The 24,316-nt window shown below is 36.1% G+C and overlaps 1 protein-coding gene across 1 annotated transcript in view; it reads left to right on the top strand.

Annotated features, from left to right (window-relative positions):
• The window catches only part of PDGFC (platelet derived growth factor C), a 214,395-nt gene that overhangs the window by 148,565 nt on the left and 41,514 nt on the right, over window positions 1-24,316 (top strand). The window contains exon 3 of the mRNA XM_025386594.1: window positions 15,916-16,096. Coding sequence (XP_025242379.1) covers window positions 15,916-16,096 — 181 coding nt within the window. The remainder of the gene's footprint in view (window positions 1-15,915; window positions 16,097-24,316) is intronic.

The following is a 24,316-nucleotide window of genomic DNA, read 5'->3' as shown; positions in this document are numbered from 1 at the left end:
TACCTTTTGCAAATGTAGCAATAATACAGTGTAGATAAAAGTTGAAAGAAGCTAACCTATAGTAAATCCTTTAAAGATGCCTTGATTAATTGTAAAATGATAAAAATTTGACTCATCTTCACCTTAAACAGAAAATAATTTCCTTTACAGTCACCAAAAATTGCAACGGCACGGTGGCTCATGCCTGTAACCGCAATACTCTGGGAGGCCAAGCTGGGTGGATCACCTGAGGTCAGGAGTTCAAGACTAACCTGGCCAACAGGGTGAAACCCTGTCTCTACTGAAAATACAAAAATTAGTCGAGCGAGGTGGCAGGTGCCTGTCATCCCAGCTGCTCAGGAGGCTGAGGCGGGAGAATCTCTTGAACCTGAGAAGCAGAGGTTGCAGTGAGCCGAGATCATACCACTGCACTCCAGCCTGGGCAACAAGAGTGAAACTCCATGTTAAAAAAAATATATATATATGTACACACACACACACACACACACACACACACAAACACACACACATACACAACTCAAAGCTGGATGTGGTGGCTCCTGACTGTAATCCCAGCCCTTTGGAAGACCAAGGTGAGAGGACTGCTTAAGCCAGGGTTTGAACAGCAGCCTGGGCAATAAAGACCCCTTCTCTAAAAAAATTTGAAAAATTAACCAGGCCTGGTAGTGTGTTCCTGTAGTCCCAGCTACTTGGGAGGCTGAGGCAGGAGGATCCCTTGGGGCTAGGAGTTAAAGGTTACAATGAACTATGATTGTACCACTGCACTCCAGTCTAGATGACAGAGTGAGACTGTCTTTAAAGAAAAAAAGGGGAAATTGCATAATCATACTAACATGGCCGTGACTTTTTATAGATATGTTTAAGCAACACTATTTAGCTATTCAAAGAACATAATTTGGTTGGTAGGAAAACAGTGTACCAAGAAGCAGCAACCTATAGAGTCTCTGCCGATAGAGCGTAAACTACGAGTTTCTTATACCTGGAACACTCTTGCCATTGGGTAGGTGAGAGAATATATTTATAGCCCTTCTTGCTTATATTATTATTATTATTATTACTATTATTATTATTATTATTGGAGACAGGGTGTTGCTCTGTCAGAAAGTCTATAGTGCAGTGGTGAGATCATGGCTCACGGCAGCCTCAACCCCCGTTCTCAAGTGATCCTCCCACATCAGCCTCCCCAGTAGCTGGGACTACAGGCCTCAACCTCCCATTCTCCAGTGATCCTCCCACCTCAGCCTCCCCAGTAGCTGGGACTACAGGCAGGCATCACCAGCCTGGAATTTTTTTTTTGTATTTTTTGATAGAAATGGGGTTTCACTATCTTTCCCAGGCTATTCTTGGAACTCCTGAGCTTAAGCAGTCTTCCCACCTTGGCTTCCCAAAGTACTGGGATTACAGACGTGAGTCACCGCACCTGGCCTTAAATTTTTGTGCCCTTAAAGTAAGCCTTAATGTGGACATTCCCATCTCTATATTCCTAGATACCCTAAACTCAGTAGTTGGAATGCATTTGAGGAGGACCTACCCTTTTCCTGCATCTGCCTACCTCTACTGTTTTCAAAGTAGAAGGGGAAATGGCAAAATGATAACCCATGAGGTAGAAATGTTACTTAAATCTAAATATGTTAATTTGATTTCTTAAATTTAATTTCTCAAATTTCCTTCAATAATGCAGTGATTCAGTTGTTGGCACATGTATTAAGGCATTATGACTATGAACTGTTATTTAATTCTGACTAATTTAATAGTGACTCACTCTACATATGCTCTATAGATAGCCACATACCACAAGGCATCACACCCAGTAGGCCTAAATATTAATGAGGTTTTTATAAAACTTAATTACAAGAAAGTCTGTCGTGAAGAGTACAGAAAGTGGTCCTTAGAAGAGAGAGGACCATGAATAGTGTCCTTTGTCATGGAAGCCATCTGTCCGTTAACATAGTAGTATTCGATGCCTAGATCTTGGCATTATTTCAGTAACAGTACATTAGTATGAGGTGATGTTTCCATAAAAGTGCATATCTACACACAGATGGTAGCTGACTGAAGATAGGTAATCACATTTCAGGAACTGATCAGTCATAGGAAAGAAATACTGAGCCAGCTAGGTGAGCACTTTTTATACATGAATGTACTTAATCCTGTGGGTTACGAAATGCAGAAACAAAAATTAAGTACTCAATATTTTTGCTAGTTGTTGATGAATCTGTCTTCTACAATGAAGAGAATGAGTGTTAAAGCAAATGTGTATATGTGTGTGTGTGTGTGTGTATATATATTTACATTGTTCTAGATGGGTTACATTCAGGACAGTTACTCCTACAGATACGAAGGGCAAAAACCTGGTTTCGGAGCCTCTTTAGTTGAGATTAGTGATCTTTGCTCACCGTGTAGCACAATAGGTTACTAAAATTTACTCCTACAGTCTAACGAAAACTTCGTACCCTTTGATCAACATCTTCTCTTTCCTCATCCATTCCAGCTCCCTTTAGTGTCTGGTAACCACCTTTCTAATCTCTGTTTCTATGAGAGCAACTTTTTTAGATTCCACATATAAGTGAGATCATTCAGTATTTGTCTTTCTTTGGCTGGCTTATTGCACCTTGCATAATGTCCTGTTCCGTTCATGTTGTCATGAATGAAAAATTTTCTTCTTTCTGAAGGCTGTATAGTATTCCAATGTTTATATATACTACACTTTCTTTATCCATTTATTTGTTGATGGACACTTAGGTTACTTGAATATCTTGGTGACTGTGAATACTGCTGAAACAAACAAGGAAGTGCAGATGTCTCTTCAACATATTGATTGCAGTGGATATATACTGAGTAGTGGTATTGCTGGGTCATATGGTAGTTCCGTTTTTAGTCTTTTGAGGAGCCTTCACAGTATTTTCCATAATGGCTGCACTAGTTTACATTCCCACCAACAGTGTTCACAACATAACATTGTACCCCATAAACTCACACTATTGTATTTTTCAATTAAAATTATTTTTTTTAAGAAGTAGTGATCTGTTCATGAGGAGCTTTGTGATCTGCTCTGCCACAGAGGTGAAGTCTTCCATAGGTTGCATGTATTGTTGCAATAATAGCAATAATCAGAATGGAACAAAACAAAACTATCACTTATTGAGTAACTTATTGTTAGGCACTATGCTAAACGCTTTATATACGTTCTCCCTCTGTTGAATCTTCGCAACAATCTTGTGAGTTAATGAATATTTTCCTGATTTTGCAGATAAGGGTCTGGATAGTTTAAATTAGAATTTTCAGAAGTGGATAATGAATAGTCACATTTTATTTTATTTTTATTTTTAAACTTAGAGACAGAGTCTTGCTATGTTGTCCAGGTGGGTCTTGAACTCCTGACCTCAGGTGATCCTCTCACCTCCCTCTCCCAAAGTGCTAGGATTACAGGCATAAGCCAGCCTGTGCCTGGCCAGTAGTGACATTTTTAAACTGGGTGATTCTTTGTTCTGTCCTGTTTAGTTGGAGAACTATCATGTAATGGTTAAGAATATGAGCTCTGGGTAGGGCGCTGTGGCTCACACCTATAATCTCAGCACTTTGGGAGGACAAGGCAGGCAGAACACCTGAGGTCAGGAGTTTGAGACCAGCCTGACCAACACAGAGAAACCTCGTCTCTGTGCCTGTAATCCCAGCTACTCGGGAGGCTGAGGCAGGAGAATCGCTTGAACCTGGGAGGCAAAGGTTGCAGTGAGCCAAGATTGCACCATGGCACTCCAGCCTGGGCAACAAGAACAAAACTCCATCTCAAAAAAAAAAAAAAAAAGAATATGAGCTCTGAAGCTTAGAGTAAGGTTTCTTCTCCAGGTCTATTACTCTTACCTCTAAGAGTTTTCCCTTGTTACGTAATTTCTGTGTATGTCTAAGGTGGGTATAATAACAGTAACCAGATGGGGTTGTGTTTGAAGATTGGATGAGTTGATATTTATGAAGTTTCTGGTTAATTGTATGCATTACATGTTGATGTTTATGTTTATTATTGTATATGAATATTTTAGAAGGCTTATTGTGATTTTGATAAAAATAAATTCATGCCTTTTTGTCTATCAGTAATGTTGTATGTGCTTCCTCATATAGTATTCACACTTTATTGGTTAAATTTATAACTACGCACTTTTTTTTTTTTGAGATGGAGTCTCGCTCTGCCGCCCAGGCTGGAGTATAGTGGCATGATCTCAGCTCACTGCAAGCTCCGCCTCCTGGGTTCACGCTATTCTCCTGCCTCAGCCTCCTGAGCATCTGGGACTACAGGCACCCACCACCACGCCTGGCTAATTTTTTGTAATTTTAGTAGAGACAGGGTTTCACCGTGTTAGCTAGTATGGTCTCGATCTCCTGACCTTGTGATCTGCCCGCCTCAGTCTCCCAAACTGCTGGGATTACAGGCCACTTTTTAAATTTCACTGTGAAAGACATTTTTATCCCTATTCAAATGGTTTTGTTTTTCTCTGTCATAAAGAAAAAATTTTTATATTTGTATATTGGTGCTATATTCAGTCCCTTTACTGAATTCCCTTATTAGTTCCAGATAGATTATAAAAGCCAGAAATTTTGGAATCATTTTTGACCCCTGTCATTCTCTTATACCCCACACTAAGTTCTGTCAAATCTACCTTAAAAGCATATCCATACTGGCAGCCAGGCATGGTGGTTCAAGCCTATAATCGCAGCACTTTGAGAGGCCAAGGCAGGGAGATCAGTTAGCTCGAGACCAGCCTGACGAACATAGAGAAACCCTGTCTCTGCTAAAAATACAAAAAATTAGCCAGGCCATGGTGGTGCACACCTGTAATCTTGGCTATGCCAGAGCCTGAGGAATGGGAATCACTTGAAGCCAGGAGGCAGAGGTTGCAATGAGCCAAGATCATGCCACTGTACTCCAACCTGGGCAACAGAGCAAGACCCTGTCTCAAAAAGATAACTTAAAATAAGTATACATACAGAGTGGTGGTTCACATCTGTAATTCCAGCACGTTGGGTGGCCGAGGTGGGTATATCACTTGAATCCAGGAGTTTGAAACCAGCCTGGGGAATATAGTGAGACCCCTATCTCTACAAAAAGTTACAAAAAAATTCGGGTGTGATGCCTCGCACCTGTAGTCCCAGCTGCTTGCGAGGCTGGGATGGGAAGAATTGCTTAAGCTCAAGAGATGAAAGCTGCTGTGAGCTGTAATTGCACCACTGCACTCCAGCCTGTATGACAGAGTGAGACTGTTTCAAAAAAAATTGTATACTCACACTCTCACACACATTCACACACACACACACTCACACACACACAACATGCAACATTCCTTGGGATGTCTCAACTTTCATACTATATATACTCCAAGCCATCTTGTCCCACTCCTGAATTATTGCCAGGCTCTTCTAGCCTCTGTGCTTACCCAACCACAATCTGTTCTCATGGGAATCTATTATTAACTAAGGATTGTTTGTCCCTTCTGTATCTATTACAACTTTTTATCTTATTCTGTTACTAAAACAGCTAGAGCCTTTTTCCAAAATATTGGAAACTAATGGTGAGAATGGCCAGCCCTATCTTTGTTCTGACTTTAATGAGAATGACCTTTAATTTGATCCAATATAATGCCTGTAGTTTCTGTTAAATAATGTTTTTACCTTGATTTGAAATTTTATGCTATTCACAGTTTACCCAGTTTTTATCTAAGTTGTTGATTTTATTACATTGTTTCAGTGTTTATGAGTATGATCATACAGTTTTTCTCCTCTTACTATTCTGAAGGGTCATTCTTAGTTCATCTTCATATTCATGAACTAAAGCCATATTCAGTCATAAAGTATTACAGGCATACCTTGGAGATATTGTTGGTTAGGTACCAGCTCACTGCAATAAAGCAAATATCACAGTTAAAATCACATGAATATTTTAGTTTCTCAGTACTTATAAAACTTACGTTTACACAATACTGTAGTCTCTTAAGTATGCAGTAGCGTTATATCAGAAATTTGAGTTGTCATCTTTTTGCTCACATCCTGCCTCAATGTGGTGGCTGCTGACTGATCATGGTGGTGCTTATTGAAGGCTGGAGTGGCTGTGGCAGTTTATTAAAATAGGACAACAATGAACTTTGACATGTTGATTGATTCTTACTTCCATGAAATATTTCTCTGTAGCATTCAGTGCTATTTGCTAGCCTTTTACCCACAGTAGAACTTCTTTCGCAATTGTAGGTCAGTTCTCTCAGACCCTGCTGCTGCTCTATCAACTAAGTTTATGGAAGATTCTAAATCCCTTGTTGTCATTTCAGCAATGTTCATGGCATCTTCACCAGGAAAAATTTCAACCTTGAGAAAACAATTTGTTTGCCCATCCATAAGAAGCAACTCCTCATTCATTCAATGTTTATCATGAAGTTGCAGCAATTCATTTACCTCTTCAGGTTCCACTTCCAATTCTAGTTCTCTTGCTATTTCCACCACCTGTGCAGTTACTTCCTTCACCAAAGTCTTGAACCTCTCAGATTTATCCATGAAGATTGGAACCAGTTTCTTCCAAACTCCTGTTAATGTTGATATGTTGACTTCCTCCCATCAGTCACAAATGTTAATGGCATCCAGAATGGTGAATCCTCTCCAGATTTTCAGTTTACTTTGCTCAGATTCACCAGAGGAATTACTATCCATGGCAGCTATTACTTTATGAAATATGTTTCTTACGTAATAAGACTTAAAAGTCAGAATTACTCCTTGGCCCATGGACTGCAGAATAGATGTTGAGTTAGCAGGCATGAAAACATAAATCTCCTTGTATGTACATCTCCATCAGAGCTCTTGGGTGACCAAGTGTATTGTCAATGAGCAGTAATATATTGAAAGAATCTTTTTTTCTGAGCAGTAGTAAGTTTAAAATATTTAGTAAACCATGCTGTAAACAAATGTGCCATCATCCAGGCTTTGTTGTTCCATTGAGACAGCATAGGCAGAGTAGACTTAGCATAATTCTTAACAGCCCTGGCATTTTTGGAATGGTAAATGAGCATTAGCTTCAACATAAAGTCACCAGATGCATTAGCCCCTAACAAGGGAGTCAGCCTGTCCTTTGAAACTTTGAAGCCAGGCATTGCCTTTTCTTCTCTAGCTATCAAAGTACTAGATGTTATCTTCTTCCAATAGAAGACTGTTTCATCTACACTGGAAATCTGTGTTTTAGCATATCCACCTTTATCAGTTATCTTAGCTAGATCTTCTGGATAACCTGCTACAACTTCTTCGTCAGTACTTGCTGCTTCACCTTGCACTTTTATGTTATGAAAATGGCTTCTTTCATTCAACCTCATGAAGCAACCTCTCTTAGCTTCCAGCTTTTATTCTGTAGCTTCCTTACCCTTCTCACCTTCATAGAATTGAAGAGAGTTAGGGTTTTGCTCTGGAATAGGCTTTGGCTTAGGAATGCTGTGGCTGGTTTGATTTTTCTATCCAGGCCACTCAGACTTTCTCCAACTCAGCAATGGAGCTGTTTTCCCTTCTTATCATTAGTGTCCTCACTGGAGTATTGCTCATCATTTCCTTCAAGAACTTTTCTTTTGCAGTCACAACTTGTCTAACTGGTGCAAGAGACCAGGCGTTCATCCTGTCTTGGCTTTCAACATGCCTGCCTCAGTAAGCGACATTCTTTCTAGCTTTTGATTTAAAGTCAGACAGTGACTCTTTCACTTGAACTCTTAGAGGCCGTTTTAGGGTTATTAATTGGCCTTATTCCAATATTCTTGTATCTCAGGGAATAAGGAGGCTCAAGGAGAGGGAGAGGGAAGGAGAACAGCCGGTCTCTGGAGCAGTCAGAACACATCCATTTATTAAGTTCACCATCTTATATAAATTCAGTCTGTGGCACCCAAAAACAATTAGTAACATCAAAGATCACTGATTGTAAATCACCATAACATATATAGTAATTATGAAAAAGCTTAAAATAATTGTGCAAATTACCAAAATGTGACACAGGGACACAAAGTTAGCACATGCTGTTAGAAAAAAAATGGCTTCCGTAAGACTTACTTTTGATGACACAGGGTTGCCATAAACTTTCAATTTGTAAAAAATGCAGTATCTGTGAAGTGCAAGAAAACTAGTTATGCCTGTATATCTTTTAATCAAATCATCTTTTAATCAAATCATATTTGATTAAATTTTACTTGGGAATTTTTGCATTTTATTCTATTTAAGAGTGATATTAGTCTTAATTTTTAATATCTAGTATTGCCATTTCAAAGAACCCTGATGCAAGATTTAGCCTACGTTGGTTTGTTGGTTTGTTTGTTTGTTTGGAGATGGAACCTTGCTCTTGTTGCCCAGGCTGAAGTGCAGTGGTGTGATCTCAGCTCACTGCAACCTCTGCCTTCTGGGTTCAAGCAATTCTCCTGCCTCAGCCTCCCAAATAGCTGTGATTACAGGCACCCGCCACCACGCCTGGCTAATTTTTGTACTTTTAGTAGAGATGGGGTTTCGCCATGTAGGCTAGGCTGGTCTGAAACTCCTGACCTCAGATGATCCACCCACCTCAGCTTCCCAAAGTGCTGGGATTACAGGCGTGAGCCACCGCGCCCAGCCCTAGCCTAGCATTTTAAAAAGTAGTGGGGAAGATAGCTGCACTCATCAATTTTTTCAATTGTTTATATAAAATTGGAATGATATGTTCTTTTAGAGTTAAATAGCACTCTTCTATGAAACTCCATGTTACTGCATCTTTTTTCTTGAGAGAGGGAGACAGAATCTTTCCATGTTGCCCAAGCTAGTCTTGCACTCCTGACCTCCCAAGCAATCCTTGACAGTCCTTTTCATTTCTTCTAGAGTTATTAGTCTCTTAACTTTTTCTTTTTCAGTAAATATTGATAATTTACATTTTCTTAGTCATCCATTTTATCTACTTTTTTAGGTTTAATTAGCATAAAGTTACGTAAAACATACTTATACTTTTAAAATATATTCTTATCTGTGATTATATCTTCTTCCTCATTGCTAACTTGGTAAACTCTCGATTTATTCTCTCTCTCTAACCCCTTGTTGAGAATCAGCTTTTTGTTTTAATTCTGAATTTTAACTTTAATTTTGATTATATCTTTTTTTAAAGTTTTCTTTTTTATTATTATTATTATTATTATACTTTAAGTTCTAGGGTACATGTGCATAACGTGCAGGTTTGTTACATATGTACACTTGTGCCATGTTGGTGTGCTGCACCCATCAACTCGTCAGCACCCATCAACTCGTCATTTACATCAGGTATAACTCCCAATGCAATCCCTTCCCCCTCCCCCCTCCCCGCTCCCCATGATAGGCCCCAGTGTGTGATGTTCCCCTTCCCGAGCCCAAGTGATCTCATTGTTCAGTTCCCACCTATGAGTGAGAACATGCGGTGTTTGGTTTTCTGTTCTTGCGATAGTTTGCTGAGAATGATGGTTTCCAGCTGCATCCATGTCCCCACAAAGGACACAAACTCATCCTTTTTTATGGCTGCATAGTATTCCATGGTGTATATGTGCCACATTTTCTTAATCCAGTCTGTCACTGATGGACATTTGGGTTGATTCCAAGTCTTTGCTATTGTGAATAGTGCCGCAGTGAACATACGTGTGCGTGTGTCTTTATAGCAGCATGATTTATAATCCTTTGGGTATATACCCAGTAATGGGATGGCTGGGTCATATGGTACATCTAGTTCTAGATCCTTCAGGAATCCTTACAGCTTTTGTCTTTATTAATTTTCACCTGATATTTTCTTTTGATTTGCTTAATTTTTCTAGCTTTGTAAGTTGACCTCATGGTTTATATATTTGTAGTTTTTTTAGTAATAACATAATTTTAAATGATTAGTTTCTCTCCACATAACATTTGTAAGCATTTCTCACAAGTAGAACTCCTCGTGGTTTCATGAGAATTACCCATTCATGTGTTGTGAGTCCTGTGAAGCATGCCTGTTGGTTTTACTTACACATTTCCATGTGGGTTTAAAACTCTTCATAAAGAATTTAGAGTGGCTGTTCATAAATATTACTGAATTAATTAAAATATCTATAAAATTTATAGGCCCAAATTACCAAGTTGACTACTCAGTTTTATCTGTACAGCCCTAATATTTCTCCAGTCGCTGAACAAGACCATTTGGCCAATCCAAATACAGATACAGAAATTCTCTGCAGTTAGGCCTTAAAATAAAGCAGATATAATTATATAGGCATATTTTAAATATAATAAGCAGTATGGCTTAGCACTTAAGAGCATGGGCTCTAAGATTTGATTCCTGAAAGTGAAGCTTTTGCTTTACAGTTAGTTGCTGGTGTGACCTTGGCCAAGTTACTTTGCTTTTCTATATTTTGTAACTAATAGACTGGATGGAGGAAAAGTGTTAATTTTTATGATTATTGTGAGGATTAAATGAGTTACTATATAAAAAGTACATTAGAAAAACAGTGTCTGCCACATAGGAATCACTTAATAAATGTAATTATTATTTTTTAAAATTACTTTTATTATAATTTAAAGCATAGATAAACAATTTGCTGTCGAAGTGGGAATCTAAAACTTCTATTTTTGTGTACCAGTTGCATTCTGCTAGATTAAAATATAAGCCAATGCGCACTGGAGAATGTTTGTCATCTTCTTAATTTTATTACCTTTCTCAACAGGCTCAGACTCCAGTTGACATTTGCAGGGCTGGGCCTTTTTAAAATCCACATTCATCTGCTGGCAGGGTTTCACACTACCGACAGGTTTGATAATTCATGGGGTAGATTTAATTGACAGGGTTTTAGTTAGCATGAACTAGAAACAGCCTGTTTTGCAGGCTTGGTTTATTTTTGCTGAAAGAAGCTGAGTGTCTGACAATTATGTTTACTAATGAATTCATTTCTTTGGTATACTCCTTAAAATTCTCAGGAGTAAGAAGGACGTCCTCATGGCCTCAGTTTTTTAATTCCCACATGAGAACGAAAATTTTGTCTACAACACCAGACTTGTTTGTTAAACATAAAAGAACATAAATCCTCCACAGATCCCCAGGGGTGTGTTAGAGAAAGGGAGTGATCATTATAAACCACTTAGCCTTGTATGCTCTGTATCATGTTGCCATGAGAAAGTGATGTTTGATTGGCTCATAAAATAGTTTTAGTAAATCCTTTAAATACTGACGTGGGCAATTGTGCACATTGGAAATTAATACCTGAGAGCGTATTATAAGGATTACCGTGTCTCCAGAACAGTCACCTGGGCATGTATAGATTTCTGAATGTAAGGATGACTGTGTTTTGTGAGTTCACTTTGATGTGTCAGTATTGTTCAGTTTTATCATCCCCCTTTCATTTGGCTATGGCCCACAGATAGGTTTTTCATCATTGTTTTCTCTCTTCATTCTCTCCTTGATGTTTGAGCTGTTAGCATATATCAGCCAACCAACCTTTGCTATGAATCTCATATTCTGCCAATGGTGTTGTGTCAGAAAATAAGAGAAATACCGAGTTGTTAAAGCAGACGACTTGATTTAATGCATTATTGTTTTTCTGTCCTCACTTTGCATTCCCAAACAAGTCAAAAGGAAATATGGAATCAAGTGGCAATGGTGTGTGTCTGTGTGTGTGTAAATAATTATTTCATTGATAACTTTAAATTCCATAGACATCTTAATAGTTATTGTGTATGACCATAAAAATTAATGGTAGGATAATTGCATGAATTTTAGAATTATATATTTTTGTATGACACGAGTTCTGAGAAAATCTCGAAATGCCTAAGTTACTATGAAACAATTAGTAGCATGTGCTAAGTTCTACTGTTTTATAGACAAAGAACACAGTACCTTATTAGATGTTAATTTCATTTAAACTTTATGGAGTACAAAACCATATAGATTTTTCAAAGCACTGTCATAAATATATGCACTAGACTTGCACGAGCATGTAAGAATTAGTTGCCAGCTGTCTCGCTGCAAATCCAGAAATTTTCATAAGGATTATTTTCTAAATGGTATCAAATTCAGTTGGAAATCTTCATGAAATAAGTTATAATATGCTCATCACCCTTCTCCTGTTTACAGGACAGTGGATTTTGTATCGATATCAATTAGATAAGGCACAAGTTAAGATATTTTTGTTCTTAATGAAGTGTTAACATTTTAATCTAGATATTTCTGTGTCCTAAAAACCCTTTTAAAAATATTTTTAAAGAAGTTACAAGTCATATAACATATGAGGTAGTTTATCTTTAAACAGAAATAAAAAGAAAATTATATATAGCAAAGTAGCTATGTGAGATGTTAATTTTAGACTTCCTGAAGAGAATATTCTTTTCTCTTTAGATAAATGCTTTTTATATTAGAAAAATTAAAATGGTTATTTTGAAAAATGATCTCAAGAAAATTTTGTACACAGTGTGTTCTGCTGAAGCAGTTTATTGAAATGGCTTCATCCTGGCCAAATCCAATGATACTTTTTAGTTTTCAACTCTTTGGTCTTTCTTTGGCACTTGGCATTATTGACCACTCCTACTTCAGGTGAAATTCTCTCTTCTTTCTTACCTTAACCTCTGCACCCTCCGTCACAGTGGCTTCCCTCTTATTTCCCTGACTGCTCCTTCTCAGGATGCTTTTGTTAAAGGATCTTTTCTTTTGACCCACATTTGAAATGTTACTGTTGCCTCGAATTCCTCGAACATGTGGTGATTACATGTCTGTGTTACTCCCCTCTATGAAACCTCCAGCAGCTCTGCCTCTTAAGTGCAAGGGTGGCCAACTCAGATGCCAAAGGGCAAATACTAATGAAGATAATCTGGATTTTTTTAAATCATAGAAAGTAGATAGGGATTTTTTAAAACTAGAAAGAACATGCCTCGTGTAAAGCTTTTTTCATTTAGTCCCAGCCTCAGTTGCTGTGAGGCCAAGTATTCATTCCTTCACTCACCAAACACTGACACAGGGTTTACTATGTGCCTGGGATGTAGCTGCTCAGGATAAGACAGTAAAGTAAACAAAGATATCTACTTTGCTGAAGCTGACACAAATTCTGGAGAGGAGCCCTCATGGAGTCACACAAAGCTAATGACATTTATTATTACCAGATCTTCAATTTTTTTAAAACCAAACATCCAGGTTTTCTATGAAACTCCATTTTTTAAAACGTTGACAAAATTTTTAAAGAGACATCGAGCCCATTGGAATTGTGCCTACATGTTTTCAACATTGGCCTACCAAATAACAATTTAACGTCTTATTACCATGCAATACCAAGACTTTCTCACCCGCATCTATTTGTCCACCTTGATCTCCATCTGATTTTTGTTTCCCACCCTCAATTCACAATTGACCATGCTTAGCCCTTTCTTTCTTCTATTACATCGTATGTATTGTACTTATTGCTAGATTGCATTTTCATCCCCCACCCCATTCACCCCTTGTCAATCAATACTCATTGAAAGCCCAAATGTGAAGTCCTTTGTAAGCTGACCTTCATCTCACTGTATAAAATTACTCTCTTTCTTCTACTATTCCACAGTATTTCTTACATACTCTAATTAGAGCACTTACCAATGTGTTTTATGGACCCAGAACTCAAAAAAGCTATAGTTTTGTGTTTGTATCCTGAGAATCTAGCAGAACAGTTTGCGCCAAATCAGTGCTTCACAAATCCCTGTCAAATGAGTGGTGGTAGCCTGCATCACACAGGTTCACCTCCCAGGCACAGAACAAGCAGAACAAATGAATAAAAGCTTTGTTTCACGTGTAGACAACCCTGATATAAAAATTACCATTTGATAAAAATGATAATTATCAACTTTTCTACCAGATAGATCTGAAATATCTACGTACGTCTGCTATACCCAGCGTCTCCGAACCACACACACACACCGTCCAACCCTTCCACATCCCGCACACACATACGCTAAAACTCCTGGAATGGTTATACTGTCTGGCTTATGTATATGTAACTTATAACCCTGGACTTCTCATGTGATGTAGCAAAATCATATCTTCTCTTTATCTTTGTGTTTTCTTATTAACTGCTTTTAAACTTCCAAGGTTATGTTAAAAGGTAGGTGTGCAGAGGTGGGAGGGGTGCAGGACAGAGATGGGAGACAAACTTTCTTGAGTGGCAACTCTGTGCAAACAGTGTTTTAGGTGCTGCACATGTGCTGTCCCATTTTTCCTTTCTTCACACATCTCTGAGTTAGGTAGCAGTTTTCCCAGTTTACCAGTGAGGAAAATGGAGCTGAAGTAGTTTAAGTTCCATGCCATAAAAGAGTTCTAGATACTTCAGATTTATAAGTATAATTGTTTCATTATACACTTTGTCTTTTTTCAGCAACTTTTTCTTTTGTATGTTTAATACTACATAAAATGTAGTATTTTTGGTAGTCTGGTATCTACTGAACTTAAAATTTTGAAAAAAATCTATCGGTGGTTTACAACCGTGTCAGACTTCCTTTTAAAAAAAGTTTTGCAATGCCCTGTTTAATATTCTGAAATGCAATTCATAAAAGCAATTATCTATCTATATGCAAAATTGTTTTAAAAATATATTGCCTGCATGTTATATAAATCTATAACAAAGTAATTTATTTTAAAATAACGTGTTTCAGTATATAAATGAACAGTAACAATTACCCTAGAAAAATAAAGGAAGATGTCAGCATCTTTTAAGTAGACTCATTGTGAATAACAACTATAAATATAGACTAATATGAATATGTTTGTTTTAGTTGGAATGAAAATAGTATAACCAGCATTCCTGTTAGTGACATGTTTTTCCAAGTGAGTAACTCTTAGTAAAGTTATAAACAAAATACAGAAAATTCCCTCAGCTTACTCTATAGTTGACTTTCTTGAAAATTTACCTTACCTAAAACAGTGCAAAATATATATGCGTTTATACATGAGATGATGTAAGTTTCCAAACTTAGATGACCCGTAGTAGAAATTGCACCTGCATGAAATGTCCAGTGAAATATTTGAAAGGCATGGAGGACATGGGGCAAATACTCATTTTCAGAACTTTCCAGTGTTGAGCTTTTGTGGACCTTGCCTGCTACATTTCAATCACCCCCAATCATTGAGACAACCTAAAATGTTTCTACAGATTTCCAAAACACTCTGTCATGGGGCAGCACTGGTCTCAGGGAGCACCACTGATCCAAACCTTCCAAGCGAAAAGTTGACACGTGTTTAAAACAATCACTTATTCCTCTGTTTAAGATACTGTGTGTAGGGAAATATAAAATAGAAATATGTAAGAACTGGTTCCTTTCTTCAAGGATTAACAGCCTAAGAAGATGGATCACTTATACACATATGTGGTTAGTTAGAAATATGTGTTTATCAAAAAGAGAAAGATGACAGTAAGCTGAGAACACCCAGGAAGGTCACAGAAAGGAAGAATGGTACCAAGTGAGGTACGAAAGATACATATACAATGAAGTAGCTCTAGGAAAGCTTGCATCACAGATGGGGAAAGAGAGCCAAGGCCCCTGGCTGGATGAAAGAGTTACTCTCAGAAAATAAAGTAATAATAGGTATTAAAGGTGGAGTCACAGTGTCATGTCCAAATGAAAATTATATTCAATAATTCATGAATTGAATGTCAGATATGGTTGCTCCTTACAAAATGTTTAAGTTTTAGGATAGTTATTTAATGAATTTGGAATTCGTAAATAGAAAAACTAAGGACTCCAAATAGACTCATATTTCTTTAACTTGGGACTCATTTTCAGTTGTGTCTCTTCTTTAGAGTACTTAATTATATGCTCCCAGTTTAATTTTGGATTAACTCATTGCCGTGGTCCATGAAGTCATAGCATTCACAGACAGGAAACTTGTAATTGCCAGAATAACAGATTATGAAATGATGTCTTTTCCCCTTTGTCTTTTTGCAGGTATGATTTTGTAGAAGTTGAGGAACCCAGTGATGGAACTATATTAGGGCGCTGGTGTGGTTCTGGTACTGTACCAGGAAAACAGATTTCTAAAGGAAATCAAATTAGGATAAGATTTGTATCTGATGAATATTTTCCTTCTGAACCAGGGTTCTGCATCCACTACAACATTGTCATGCCAGTAAGTACCACTTTGAGATCCCCTTACTTTACTCGATCAGCTCTTTGTTTATTTTTATTTTTCTCCTCTTACACATGAGAATCAGAAAAAAAATCAGAAAACGAACCTAGCTGGGATTTCTTTTTTATGTAAATAAAAACTCTGTACATGCCAAGCCAGCAATTGATTAGGCAAATTAGAAAATATAAAATCAATATTTACCATTTTATATTATATTTATATTGTATTGTTAAGCAGAAATTTCCCTTTTTGATTGCTCCGGAGTCTATGAAATATTATCTAGGCAACTGATTAAATAAAGAAAATGTAAGTATTAGTTAAGGGTATAGCTAAAAAGAAACAATAAAATGCAAACTGAATTTTGAAAATAATTTATTCATTTAGTAATAGTAGAATCATTTATCATGTATTGTTGAAGTTAAAGGAGAAATCTCTGAAGTATGTTATAAATGTCATAACTTGTGTATAAGTTTTGAATTTTGGTCAGTTTTCTTATGTAGATTATTTAAGATATCCCAAATTGTATTCCATTCTGAAATACTTTTTGCCAGTATATATTCTGTACCATTTTCTTTGTTACTTTCCAATTTTTTTTTTTTTTTTTTTGGGGGGGGGGGATAGAGTCTCGCTCTGTCACCCAGGCTGGAGTGCAGTGGCCAGATCTCAGCTCACTGCAAGCTCCGCCTCCCAGGTTCACGCCATTCTCCTGCCTCAGCCTCCCGAGTAGCTGGGACTACAGGCGCCCGCCACCTCGCCCGGCTAGTTTTTTGTATTTTTTAGTAGAGACGGGGTTTCACTGTGTTAGCCAGGATGGTCTCGATCTCCTGACCTCGTGATCCTCATGACCTTGGCCTCCCAAAGTGCTGCGATTATAGGCTTTCCAAAATTTTTTAAAGTTCAATATAATACTTTAATATTTTTAAATTTAAATTTAATAAAATGTAACAAACAATTCTACCTATAAATAAAAATGCTAATGGTAGACAAAAATGTATGTTTTTGTTAGATAATAGTTTAATACCGATTATTTGCTTGAGTAAAGCCACTAAGAATCTATTTAATATACTTTTACAGTATCTTGTTTCACAGAACTTAGTGAGTTAAATATTTTTTAGGCTAGGGTGGCCTTGAGGGCTATGGGTACACTTTCACAAAGTGAAATATTTCTCAAATATTTAAATATGGAATATATTAAATTGTAGTAAAAAACACACTAGCAAGTCTTTGTGAGAGCAAAGGTTTTTATTCATCCCAAACATGTGACAAAATAGCTTTAAGGATATTATTTCTATTTTAAATGAACTTATCTCCATATTATATTAATTTAAATGTGTATAAATAGCAATCTACTGTCCTCCTATGGAATAAAACACAAAAGCTAAAATGTATAAATATCACCACTAAAGGGTTTTTTTTTTCTGATTTTATGACTACATAGATTTTCTGGTTTTGTAACCCAAGGAGTTATATGCATTAAATCAAATATGTAAAGATAAATGCATACTATATGTATGTACTACACATATACATAGTGGACATAGTGTATGTATGGTATTTATAGTAGCTAGCTCAGATCTGGGCACATAATAGTCTCTCAATAAATACTTGAATGCTGAGTTGATCATGCAATTCAGTCACCCAGCTTAACTAATAGAGGATTTACTCTATGTGTGTGAATGTTGTCAGATTCATGAGCCTTGTGATGAAGTAAGAACCCATCGGTTGATTGAAAGTGCCATCCATCCTCTTGGCTAAGAAAGGCCTTGTCACCAGGGTTGACCTATTATCAGAGATTCTCTGTGACTGAGACCAGACACCACATCTGGGAGACTTTAGGCCAAATGTATGTTATTGGTTCCATTGTTGGAATTGAATTCACCACATTTTTAAATGATTGTTGAAATGGATTGGTAAATTGTCAGTATGGACTTCAGTGGGCTATTGTCGACTCTCCTGGCCTCTATTGAGCCAGGCTTTGTGTGGCAACTACGTTGACCTATACTGGGCCGTAGATAATGGAGATACGTGGGGAGAAAAGGCATAGGAGTTCTTGTAGTTAAACTATGTTTAGGAAAACAATAGGCTTTTGGACTGGAAGAAACAGGAGAGCATGAAGGTAGGGCCCTACAGTGCCTAATAAGTATAACTTGGTGATTTTAATTTTTAAGATTGCTTTCTGGAGAAATTATATGAATTTTACAATCTCACAAGCTTTGGTTTTTCTGTGTTTAAATTTACTTTGACAATTAACCTGCCATTTCTTCACCTGTGCTTTGCCTTGGTTCCATATATCCATTCATCTCTCTACTTACAGCCACATTCATTCTACTCTTAATAAACTGCCTGCAGAAGGGTGAGATCTGATGAGTTAGAATTTGACAAGTGGTTATGCTGTGGAGCCTTGCAGAATGTTTTGAATTATCATTGTGTACTCCTAAATTACACTCCTCCCTCCATGCACCGCCTCCACTACTCACACTTTACTAACAGGGTGCAATCCATCAATCTTATCTATGTATCAGATTAATGAAAGCCTAAAGCAAGAAAGTGTGCCTCTTGGACAGCTGACTTAAAAGTTCTTGAGGCATTTGCTCGGGTCCCTCCAAGCTCCTGGATGATCTCTGATGCTTTTATTTTTCTTTTTGCTCTGGATAAACTTCCTATCAGCACACTCAGTTCCCCAGAGGCAACGGTCTCATTGATTAGAAACCTACCTCTGCAAAATGCCACTATAGGTTCCACTGGCCACAATGATTTCTTTGTAATCATAAAAATAATATTAACTACTAGTTTATAATAGACAATTAACTTTCTGCATTGGGGTTTGTCAGGAGTGCCTAGCACAATGCCATTCACATTGTAGCTGCTCATTAAGATTTCATAGAAATTCAGTCATTTCATCTTAGAGTTGTCTAAAACCCACAGAGAGCTATAGTACCTTCCTGTTTATTATATGTCACCTTTGTTCCTGTCACACAACAGAGATAATTCATAAACTGAAAAGCAGTAGACTCACAGTAATGACACCAGATACTCTGCTGTCCTAATACCTTAGGCTATATTACCAAAGACACATTCTTGCATTAGTTAAAGAATTGCCTGGTTTTCTTTTTAGGGAAAGCAGTGAGGAGTGGGAATTAGTGGGACATCCACTGAAGTTAAAGAATTTAGTGCATGCTAATGATTTTATAAACATTAGTATATACAGTTAACATCTGCTTTTTATAATCAACCCAATGAATATTTTGCATGCATTAATATACAGAAAAAATTTTAAGTGAGTTTAATCACATTTTTTTCTAGGACAAATTATGGGTAAAGTTGATTTTAAAATTCTTTGTATTTCACAGGTAAAGAGATAGCCCTGTAGCCTTATTTGGGAATATAAATGGATATCTGGTTCTGGTCAACATTTAAGACTCCTTGGTTCTGATTACCATGTGTCTTAGAGGCAGAGTTTTAATACATTAGTTAGAATTTTCAGAAACAGTTTTTGCCACACAGGTTGCCATTAAAAATTATGTTCACCCTTGTAAGATGATTTACCCGCTCTTCTTTTCCTCAATTTATGAATAATAGAACATATAGTTAAATAAGAGATGACTTGTTCGTTTGAATAAAGTGATGCTGTTCTAATATTTAAAGATTTTACATATTTATTATAAATATCAGTACTTTCCTTTTGTTAGGATTTCCATATCATTTTCTTGATTCACAGGTACTTTACAATAAGACATAAATAAAATTTTTCTCTCCATTTTTTCATTTGGTATTATAAACTAAATATAGTTTTAGAAATAACTTTAGCATATGGTATTTACTTGAGGTTATAGCTAGTTGTAGCTTTTTAAAACAGTAGTACTAGAATGTCTACATAATTTTAAAATTATAATATTTCAATGATATTTTAGAGAATTATTTATGGAAATATTATTCTCCAGTCATGCTCCATTAATAACTTAAAAAAATAAATCCATGCAAATTGATGCCAAATGATACATACAGTGTTCAACTTTTATAGTATAGTTGTGCCTAAGGAGTTAATGTCTTTGATTTTTTTTTTCCCTTTCTGCTAAAAGAGAGAAAAAAAAAAAGACCTGGTAGATTAGCAGTGAGAGATTGTTTGGGAAGAAATGAAGCAAAACTGAAATAAAACAGTGCAAGCTTGTTTCTGTTTGGAGGCCACACACAGTGAGAGCCCAGAACACATTTCAGATCTTTTAGAAAGAAAGGAAAATTTCTTGTTTAATTTTGGAGTAATTTATAATAGATTATATATGTTTTACTCTGTGTACTGTAGCATAAGTACCATTATTTAAAATGTTAAGAAACCTAAAAAGGCTGAAATAATAACTTTTCCTCCAGAATCAAAAGACCTTATTAAAAGTTTCATTTCTCAGTTCTAAAAAGTACTGCATATTGTTTTGGTCAGAAAACTGCTTCAATTAAACCATACCTATTTTTAAGTGAAATATACAAATCTAAATATGAATTTTTAGTTATTTTAGTCTTATATTTAGAACTATTCTTCTTGAGTACAATGCTATTTGTTGTTTTTTTTGATGTCTATGAGATTTGAGGATTTTCTTATTCTCCCTCCAATTTGGTTAACATGAAAAATGATTACCACTGATTTTTCTTAAATGGTTTTATTGAATATTATATTTTTCAGTCTCTTAGTCTAAGGTTTCTGATCCAAAGTAATGATAATGTTTACAATAATTTATTTACTTGTTTCCATTTAATGAATATATCAGTTTAGATTAAGAGAAATAGAAGTTAAAGCCACTATACAAATTGAGTCGATGTATATTTACCCTCTTTTTCTTTGCCTGATAAGATGGGCAGGGGATGGATGAACTGAAGAGTACTTTAACTCACGCACTTCAGTGAACCTCATCTTCTTTTAAGTTGCCTCCTAATTTGTTCTATCACTTGTATGATTTTACATTTTAAAAAGCTATGTATAATCAATGATACTTGTTTGGATATTGAATCTTGTTTATTCTTGTTATTAAATTATATACAAAGATTAAATAATAATATAGACTAGTATGTAAGTATTATAGCCACATTGTAACCGCAACTGTGTGTTTTTCTTAATGGTGATTTTGTAAATGACTTATCCAGAGTTCAGTGGGCGTACTGGCCAGCATGCCCTGTAGAAGGGTGTAGGGTTTCTGTGGGGAGGGGTTAGAAGGACACTTGATGCCTGAGGTGCTATTAAGGAATGCATGACTGATTGCCAAAGTGGTTATTAATTATGCAGGATACGGTGAACAAAGCGGCACAGTGAATATTGAAGTGAGAGGGGGAGAAGAGGAGGGAGGATTTTTTTTTTTCATCCCTTCTGACATATGCCAGTAGGTAATTTCACTGTTAATATCATGTCAAGAAAAGTCTTAACTGAAAGCCAAATTTGCTTTTATGTTCAGGTTAAGAAAAAATCCAACCAACTCTCAAACAAGGCTTCAAATACATTAATTCACTTTCTTTCCTAGGGAAAAAAGCAGCATGCCTGGAATAAAAATACTTAGAGCAATATAATAACACCAATCCTACAGAAAAAAACATTAGTGGCAGGATGTGCTCAAGATTTTTTTAAATGTTAAATTTTCATAACTTATTGCATTGCATTCCCCTATTGTTAAACCAATTCTAATAAGTCAACCTTTATTTGAAAACTTACTTAAAAATGGATTTGTATTTACCTCAAGGAGAATTAAGAGAAAATTTAGATTCTTAGAATTTTTTTGTATTTAGAGACTGGAAGAGGTATTTCAAGTACTGTTTATCTATACTGTAGTCTGAAGCACTTGTTGAATGATTAGATTTTTATTAAAATATACAATATACTTGTATATTTATGCAAGGAGTCTTGAGATGACAGTATTTTATTGCATCTAGGAAATTATATAATTGCTATAGAGACTAAACTCCTACTTGGCTAAGAATTGCTTAATGTATTTTTCAATTCTACTTCTACTCCATGGGCACAATGCTCTCTTTCATATGATGATCATGGTGTCTCTGTTTCATTTCTACTGATTCCTTTTGTTCCAGTTAATTTCTTGCTGTCTAAGAAAGAATTTCACAGATGATATGATTTGTAGTTAGAAAGAAAAAGGCAATCAGCACTATGTAGGAATGGTACATGGCAGACAGATTATTGTAAGTCATTTTATAAGAGGGTTGTAAATAAAATCGTAGACTAATTGAAAGCTTGAGGTTTGATTGATTCATATTTTATAGCTAAAGCCACAAAGATTTAAAAGCTTGGAGATAAAATGGCAACCTCACAACTCTTTCCATCTAAACCTGATGGAAAGAGTTGTTTTCTAGAAATAAGTATGGTGCAAGTTAAAATTATAAATTACGTAGTCTTTCTTCAATATTCCCACCCATTCAACACTCTAAATACCTTAATTGATCAGATATTTGTTGAGAAAATTCAAAGATGTATATAATATCACCCTTGGTCTCTGATAACTTACCTCGTTTTGGAGGAAAAAAATACATACCTGTAAAAATACAGAATGTGACTGTCATATTGAGTGGTTTGGAAAGATTTTGAGAAGGGAGATGGGAATGTGGAGAGCAGAGGGATGTCATAACCCTTAGATTAAAGAAAAAAATCAATAAGCAATCAGACAAAAACTCCAGGAGCTATTCAGTATAAATTTTTTCTCAAATGCATTATACAAATCTCTCAAGAGCTTATTAAAAATGCTTGTTATCAGATTAGTCAGGGATCCTCATTTTCTTAGTCTGGGGTGATGCTCAGTTATCTGTATTTTCATCAGATATGCTTGGAGATTCAGTTGCTCTAAACTATAGTTTGATCAGAATACATTTGCTTTTTTTTCAACTTGCCAACATTAACAGAGTTTATTTATTTATGTTTTACAGTTACTTTTATTTCAAGATTTTAGTGAATTTTTTTATATTCAAACAAATGAATTTTATATGAATAGATGGGAAACTCTGCATATTTAATACATGTGTTCTCTTTATTTTTCAGGGTTGCAAAAAGAGTGGGACTTTCCCATAAAATTAGGTAGATATATTTCAGTTTTTAGCACTTGTATGTATTGTACCAGCTCTTCCAAGCAATATATTAAAGACTATCAATTTTGTCAACTCTCAGTGGCTGTTACCCACGGAACTATGCAAGATTGTCCTCTGCCTTCTTTTCTGTTCAACACTAAACTTGTTTGATAAATCACAGATGACATAGTTCCAGCATTGAAGCACAATTCTAGAATAGATATTCATTCATTCTACAACATTAGACACTGTTAGTAAAATAAGACATTTCCAGTTGTCAAGAAATATTCTTCCATTTTCTATATTTTTTACATTTAATTTTGTCATTAATTTTGCACCTATTTCTAAATGGCAAATATTTCTCTTATATTTATTACAAAAATAGCAGTTCATACCACTTTCCCCTTCCTAAATGACTTTTCTGCCTTTTGTAGGCAGGCACTTCCAATTTTTTGAACTGACTTTTTAGAATTTACCTCTATGACTCTATTTAACATGCTTTTATATCTACTTCTTCACTCTTTTACAAATTACCTATCGATTTCTCATTGGAAGATGAAGCCATCTTTCACTTTCTTTCACCCTCCTGCCTTTACCACACATACAGATACTTCCCAGCACCCCATCCTCTATTATATCCTGATTATATCAAATACAAATTCATTGTGTACATTATGGTAGCTCTGTAGTCATTTTTCACAGCTGAGCCATGAACTGTATACCATGACTACATTTCTGTTTCTGTTCTTTTTATGTTACCCTTGGAATTATTTTTTGGTTTGTATAGCTTTTATATTTCATCACTGATTCATCCTGAAACTGTTCCTCAGATTGTGTAAATCTCTTCTCAGTACAATCAGACACATTTGGTTTTCTAACAATTTCGTGTTCTTGAAGAAATCTTTGCTGCAGCCATCTGGCCTGCTCCAATGTGGACTGCTCACCCTTTAGAATGGCTGCACAGCGTCATCCTTGCAATCTCCTTCTGCCATCATCCTGACCATTCCTTTTGACATTTCCTTGCATTAGATCCTCTGTTTGCTGGATGTTTTGTCTTCCTGTGTCTCAATTTACTTCTTTGTGAACAGAGTAAAACTTCCATGAATATACTGAGAAAATGGAGCATCAGAGATAAAATTTTTGCAGTCTTGCATAACTTAAAATGCTCTAAGT

This window comes from Theropithecus gelada, chromosome 5 (assembly GCF_003255815.1).
Source record: "Theropithecus gelada isolate Dixy chromosome 5, Tgel_1.0, whole genome shotgun sequence".
NCBI lineage: Eukaryota > Metazoa > Chordata > Mammalia > Primates > Cercopithecidae > Theropithecus > Theropithecus gelada.
Note: the sequence above shows the minus strand (reverse complement) of the source record. Positions and strands in the feature narration are given on the sequence as shown.